This window comes from Antechinus flavipes, chromosome 3 (assembly GCF_016432865.1).
Source record: "Antechinus flavipes isolate AdamAnt ecotype Samford, QLD, Australia chromosome 3, AdamAnt_v2, whole genome shotgun sequence".
NCBI lineage: Eukaryota > Metazoa > Chordata > Mammalia > Dasyuromorphia > Dasyuridae > Antechinus > Antechinus flavipes.
This window is the reverse complement of record NC_067400.1, coordinates 555,482,002-555,489,771: the sequence shown is the minus strand read 5'-3', so window position 1 is coordinate 555,489,771 and position 7,770 is coordinate 555,482,002. Positions and strand designations below refer to the sequence as shown.

General features: G+C 36.1%; 1 protein-coding gene across 1 annotated transcript; it reads right to left on the bottom strand.

The window, feature by feature from the left end:
* Positions 1 to 1,765: 1,765 nt before the first annotated feature.
* Positions 1,766 to 2,701, bottom strand: LOC127558111 (olfactory receptor 52J3-like). The gene has a single exon (XM_051991339.1). The coding sequence runs from the start codon at positions 2,699 to 2,701 to the stop codon at positions 1,766 to 1,768; it is 936 nt and encodes a 311-aa protein (XP_051847299.1).
* Between the last annotated feature and the right edge of the window lie 5,069 nt (positions 2,702 to 7,770).

The window sequence follows — 7,770 nt, the reverse complement described above, 5'->3', positions numbered from 1 at the left end:
TTCTCCTCTCAGACTTGCACCTTCTGGCATCAGCATCAATCTCATGAGCACTCTATTTACTAATTTCTTTCTCCATAACTAGACAAAACATCACTTCTCCTAGTATGGTTGACTAGACCACTACTTTCATTAGTGAGTTTTCTGACCCTTATAGAAAGTAAGAGGTAATACCCTAAGAAATGAAGTCACTTTTTAAAATTATAGCTTTTTATTGACAAAACATATGCATGGGTAATTTTTACAACATTGGCCCTTGCACTCATTTCTATTCCAACTTTTCCCTTCCCTCCCTCCACCCTCTCCCCTAGATGACAGTCTCATACATGCTAAACATGTTAAAGTATATCTTAGATACAATATATCTGTGCATTGTATAGTTCTCTTGTTGCACACACACACACACACACACACACACACACACACACACAAAATGGATTCAGAAGGTAAAAATAACCTGGGAAGAAAAATAAAAATGCAAGGAGTTCACATTCATTTCCCACTGTTCCTTCTCTGGATTTAGCTGATTCTGTCCATCATTGATCAATTGGAACTGAATTGGATCTTCTCTTTGTTGAAGACATCCCCTTCCATGAGAATGCATCCTCATGTTGTTGAGGTGTATAATGATCTCCTGGTTCTGCTCATTTCACTTAGCATCAGTTCATGTAATTCTCTCCAAGCCTCTCTGTATTCATCCTGCTGGTCATTTCTTACAAAACAATAACATTCCATAACATTCATATACCACAATTTACCCAGCCATTCTCCAATTGATGGGCATCCATTCATTTTCCAGTTTCTGGCCACTACAATTAGGGCTGCCACAAACATTTTGGCACATACAGGTCTCTTTCCCTTCTTTAATATTTCTTTGGGATATAAGCCCAGTAGTAACACTGCAGGATCAAAGGGTATGCATAGTTTGATAACTTTTTGAGCATATGAATAGTCACTTTTTAAATATCTACAGACCATATATATCTAGGTTCCTCATCAATAACAAATTCCTGAAGCTCATTACTTAAGATCCAACAGTTAGACAATATTTATATACCAGTAATCAAATAGGAGACATTTAGCCTGGATTTAAGAAGACCTGACCTCAAAATTGATTTCAAACACTTACTAACTGAGTGACATAGAGTAAGTGATTTAAGCTCTTTTTGCATCTAGTTCCCCATATAGAAAATGGGGATAACAACAGTATCTAGTTTTATTAGGAGGCAGCTAACTGGCTCAATGAATAGAGTACTAAGATGAGAGTCAGAAGACTTGAGTTCAAATTTTGTCTCAGACACTTAGTAGTTATGTGGGCCTGGGCAAACCATTTAACCCTATTTTCCTCAATTTCCTCATCTGTAAAAAGAGATGGAGAAGGCAATAATAAATGTTTCTAGTATCTTTGCCAATAAAGCCTCATGCAAGGTTTAGATATAACTGAAAAACTGAACAACAATAACCTAGACTTGCCATGAGAATCTCAAATGAAATAATTATTACAAAGTGCTTTGCAGTGATTGGAATGTAGTAAGCATTTTATGAAGAGTAGTTATTAGGACTAGTCATAGTAGAAGGCTATATAGTCATTAGAAGGCTAAGAAATGTTTTTCAGGCCTGGAGGGGTTTAGATGTTTACCTACGCTTAGCTGCCAGTCACTCAAACTGCAAACAAATACCAAGTGCTCCACCAGGTGGCCTATTTTGGAGTCTAGGACACATGCACTTTGCAAGGCATTCTCCATGGTCTTTAAGAATGTTCTGGGATCTATTTGACAGTGAAGAACCAGAGTACGTGCTCCCGAATCTGCTTGGTTCTCACACCATAGATAACAGGGTTGAGTGCTGGTGGGATAATCATATAAAGATTGGCAATAAGTATATGAACATATATGGGAATATGGTGACCAAATCGGTGAGTAAGGAAGGAGAAAATGGCAGGTATGTAGAAAATACACATAACTCCCACGTGTGAACCACAGGTGCTCAGTGCCTTGAGCCGGGCATCATGGGAAGGAAGACGAAAGACTGCATGGAGAATAAAGGCATAGGAAACCCCAATGAGGATGAGATCCACAACAAGAAAGGAAGCAGCAAAGAGGCCATAGATGGCATTTACACGAATGTTGGCACAGGCCAGCTTAATAATACCCATGTGTTCACAGTAAGAGTGTGCAATGACATGAGCTTGGCAGAAGGGCAGGCGGTAGGCCAGGATAATGACAGGTATCATAAGCAAGACAGGGAGGAGCACAGTAACTATTCCAATGCCAGTCATCACCGGAACTGTTAAGATGGTTGTGTAGTGAAGAGGGGTGCGGATGGCCACATAGCGATCAAAAGCCATGCCAAGTAAGACACCAGATTCCATGCCAGTGAAACTGTGGATGAGGAACATCTGGGCCATACAACCTCCAAAGCTGATCTCATGGGCCTGAAACCAGAAGATTCCAAGCATGCGGGGCACAGAAGTTGTTGAGAATGCGAGGTCAATTGTGGAGAGCAGAGCCAGGAAATAAAACATAGGATCACGGAGTGTCTGTACAGTCCATATCACTAGTAAGATTGTGACATTGCCCAAAATTGCCATAATGTATAAGGAGCAGAAGGGCAAAGACAGCCAAGAATGGATATGTTCCAGCCCAGGAATGCCCAGCAAGATAAAAGTGTTTGGATGAAAAGCAGTGGCATTAGGTTGTGACATCCTGCCATAGACTGAAATGTCAAATGAAATTGTCCCTCCTTAGAAAAAGACAAAATTAATAGTATTAATAATAATAATAATGATAATAAATACATAGCTGTGTAATGATTAACCCAAATATTATTATAAAGAAGATGTTTGCTATGTTGTTAGCTCCTTCCCTACTTTTTCATCTTCATTTTATCCTGGATATGCTCTGTTTCATTATTTGTTTTGTCTTCTATGACTATATAAGCTTCTTAAAAGCAGAAACTGTTTTGCCTTCCTTTTGCATCCCTAGTGTCTTGTGTGGTGCTGGAACATAGTACTGAAATGGAGGGACACTAACCCCTGTCCTGCACTCCTGAAACCATGAGAATATTATCTTTGTTTGAACTCTGTAATCAGAACTATGGAACTAGTTTTTCCCTCCTTAACACAGGTGATATTTTGCGGTTCCAGTCTGGACATACATGTCCCCCAGATATGCTGGCTTAAACCTTATCTATCACCAAAGAGGTTGACAACTTGATAAGCTTAAAATTTAAAGAAATATTGTCTCCTTGTTAATTTTTGCCACCTGTATGGGAAATTTTTAGTGTGATAAATGGTTCAGAACATTCTTGTGTTTTTTTTTTCTTCAAATATGTGTCCTTGAAATTGCTCAGTGATAACTCCTCAAATCCTGTACTTGTGGGCTCAGTTGCTGGCTAACAATAAACGCTCTTAAATTTACATTATTTTGGCTGTCCTGTGTTTTCTCTTGTCTGGATATTTCAGTACTTTTAATAAATTTTTTGTTGATTTGATTTTACTTGATTTGGAGATAAGGAGTACAATGTTATGGATTTGATGATGCAAGAATTTGTTAATTACAGTCAAATTTAATGAATTATCAGACTATATTGTTATTCTGTCATTTTTCAGTTCTGTTCAACTCTTTCTGACCCTGTTTGGAATTTTCTTGGCAAAGATACAAGAGTAGTTTGTCATTTTCTTCAACAGTTTGGTTTAAAAAACAAACAAACCAAAACTTCTCCAGTTAATAGAATTATGTACCATTCTGAAGTTACATTATACTAAATCTCTATAAATGGGAATTTCTAGTAAATACATTAGCATAACAAAAAAAAAAAGAAAGAAAGAAAGAAAAGAAAAGAATTGATTCCCATATAGTGCAGGAGTAGGATTTCTCAGAATCGTTATTCTAAGGAGAATTCTCTAATTGTCAACACTGGAGTTACCATCCTAGGAAACTTAATTAAAAAAGAAAACTAGGCAATTTTTGAATACTTTGATATGTATTTACAGGCATTTATAAATAGCCTGACCTTTAGCTACGTTGTCCCCCAACATTTTTTTAAATTTCTGACCACTTTCTATTAAATTCTGTTTTTGAGATTCCTTTCTGTTTACATGAGCTTCATCTAGATCAGCCATATTTTTTTTGCTCTTTGTGCCTTTTATGTTTTTGCTGAAGTAGGACACATCAGCTATCTTCCACATTGTGATTATTTACAATATTCTCACCATCATTAACCTAGTATAGCAAATGTAAATGCTGACCTTTAAAATTTCTATAAAAAGATACCTGAAACACCAAAAATGATCTCTTCCAATTCTCTGTACTATCTCTCTGTTCTTTCCTAAGTTCACCATGATCAAAGAATCACAGAATCCTTAACATTTAAATCTGTTAAGTGTCCTCAGAAACTATCCATAGTATAATTCCTAAGTTAAAAGAATCCCCTTCACACAATAGTTGGTTTATCAAATTTCATTTTGATAACTTTAGCCTCAGACCCTTATAGTTATAAAGAACACTTATAATCTGTCTATCCTAGCAATCTACACACACACGCACACACACACACACACACACACACACACACACACACATGTTCATTGCATTTCCTTAACTGACAACATCTTCTATTTCCTCCAGATAGATTCGTTTGTTATTCAACTTCTGAACCTCATTAATAGTCATGTCTTTTATGGAAAGCCCTTCTTAACTACCTAAGCATATAATGATGACTCCTCTCAGTACAAATTATCAACAATGAATGTATTAAACTTAGATATTTTGGTCCTTTTAGTTGAATTCTCATGATTTGTCTAGTTACTTCAGAGCAAAAACAGCTTTTAAAGAGACCAGGTTAATAGGGAGAATAAATTATCACTGTGCCTTCTATAACTATTGACTATATTAAATTCAACAGAGAGTAGATAAGAGAGAGAAATAAAGACACAGACCTAGAGAAACAAAGATAAAATAAAATGGAAAAAGAGAAGACAGAAACAAAGACGAAATAGATAGAGGTTACAGTTAGACTATCAAAAGACAAGGAAAGACAATGTTAGAAAAAAAACAAAACTTGCTCACAATTAGAGCTAAGCAAAAGCACAGTGCTCTGCCTTGCAAAGAAGTGGTTTCCCAGTCACTTGTAGTTATCAAGTGAAAGCTAATTACCAAGTGGTAATGAAGTAATGAGGGAATTTTATTCAAGTTTTTTGGACTAGATGGCCTTTGAAGTCATTAGATTTTAATTATGAAAGCTGTTGCGTGTGTGTGTGTGTGTGTGTGTGTGTGTGTGTGTGTGTTCAATTCTTGTTTATATAATTTTATCACAGGAAAATTGTCATAAGATGCTAACTATAACTGCAACAGTTCATTACTCTCTAACTTTTGTCATAGTGTAAAAGAAAAGTAAAAAGGCTGGAAAACTGGGATTTATTCCTGACTCAGTTGTTTTATCATAGGGAAGAGAAAGCAAGGAAAGATAATGCATTGCAATGAAATGTAAGATTCATATTATTAGAATTGGGGTTGGAGAAGGATTCTGGGAAGAAGGCAGAGTAGGTCAGAAAATCCAAGATCTCCAGATTTCCCCCACAAATAAAAAAAAAAAATGTGCCTTAAGGCACACCTAGAGTGGTACAAAACAAATGAGACTTGGGGCAGAACAAGAGTCCTCCTGGGATGACCAAAGAAGATATGAAGAAAGATCTTAGGACCTAACTTTAACTCATGTGAAGTATAAAAACCTCAGAGGCTAACTCCCCAGAAACAGAAGGTGGGGAGGCCTTATGCTATATGGATTTGGAGGGAGCTTCAAGCAGAATCACAGGAACTTTCAGCACCAGATCAATGTGTGAAGTTGGGGGCTCTAAGTCTGGGAAGACTGAGGGAAATTCTGCTGATAAGGAACAACAGACTCCACTGTGCTGCAAAGATATGACCCTGGGTAAGAAAGAAGCAAAGCAGGTAAACTGTAGGCAATTGCAGAAGGGTTGGGCTTTTAGTTTGGGCCTCCAGGTTAGAAAGACGAGCTGAAGTGAAGGAAGAAGCACCATTTTAAAAATGAACACAAAAAGAAGAAAGAACTCAATCATAGAAATTTACTTTTGAAATAGGGAAAACTACTGTTCATCTTCAGAGGAAAACTTTGAAGTCAAAAAGTCTCTTGTACCACAAAGAGTAATATTGGATGGGTTCCTACCAAGAAAAATTTTATAAAAGGACTCAAAAAAGACTTTAATATTCAAATGAGAGAAACTGAGCAGAATTTTTTAAAAAAGAGAACCATCCAAAAATCAGAGATATCCATGCTACAAGGAAATTCTGAAGCCATCTAAATAGATTCTCATATTTTACAAATAAGAAACTAAGATACACTGAGGGAAAGTATCCTCTCCAGGGTCATACCAGTAATATGATCCAAGATTTCAATCCAAGTCCTCTGACTTCAGAGACATTGTTAATTTAATTGAATTCAAGAATAAGAGAATAAAAACATAGGTTACGTCAAAAATCTAGGAAGATAATTCTGGAGCAGGGGATAGAGAGGAGTTGTGGGATATCCCTGTTAATCCAAAGAAAAAGAGAAAAGAAGCTGAAATATTTAATCCTCGCTCAGAAAATTATTACCTTTTTGACCCTGGGAAAGTCAGTCTGAGACTATTTCCTCATCTATAAAATGAATACAATAATAGCAACTCCCTTACAATATTATTGATATATTAATACTTTAAAGTGTTATATAAATACTAGTTATTATTTTATTTTATATAACACATTTTAATATATAAAATATATTAAGATAATCAGTATAATAATTTCCTTAACTTAAAATCATATGATCTATAAAAAAGAAACTAACACCATTTTTCTATTTCCTATTTCATTGATATTTAAAATGTCCAAGTTAAAATATTTAAACTGATCTCACAGTTAGAGTTTTGTGAAAAAATTCTTGATGGCCCTGTCAGAATTTCCTTTCATCTGTTTTTTGTTTGTTTGTTTGTTTGTTTGTTTCCTTACCGATCCTTCTATTACCTTAGCCTTGGAGAATTAGATGGGTACCCAAAATCCTGTTCCTATGGTCAGGAAATAACTTACCAGATCTGGCAGTAAAAGGGAGTTATTGGTTTCTTTTCCAGATTTTTGTCAGCAACTCCATTTATTCAGTCTTAGGGAAGAAGTCTTTATACTGGAACAAAGCCCTCTAGGGTGTTATGTTCACAAAGGTCTCTCATGAACCAGGAATATACAATAGGGAGGGGCCTGAGTACCAGAACCAGATATCTTAAGCTAACCTGCAAACTGCTAAAAGTCTTTGTCACCATGGATTTGAAGTACCAATCCACCCTCATCAGATTGGCTAAGGAAAAGATAATGATAAATATTAGCAGGGTATGTGGGAAAACTGGGTCACTAATGCATTGCTGGTGGAGTTGTGAACTTAGATAGAAATTCTGGAGATCAATTTGGAAATATGAGAAAAGGCCTATCAAATCATGCAGACCCTCTGATCCAGCAGTGTCACTACTGAGTTTGTTTCCAAAAGAGAGCATAAAAGAAGAGAAAGGGCCAATAAGTACAAACATTTTTGTAGCTCTTTTTCTGGTGGAAAGGAATTGGAAATGGGGTAGATGCCCATCTACTGGGAAATGACTGAATAAGATGTGGTATTTAAATGTAACAGAATATTATGATTTATAAGAGATGATTAGACTGATTATAGAAAATCTTGGAGAGATTTACATGAACAGATGCTGAGTGAAGTGAAAAGGACCAGAAGAACACT

Coding starts and splice junctions, on each gene's coding strand:
- LOC127558111 (XM_051991339.1), bottom strand. CDS start 2,701: ATGTCACAACCTAATGCCACTGCTTTTCATCCAAACACTTTTATCTTG.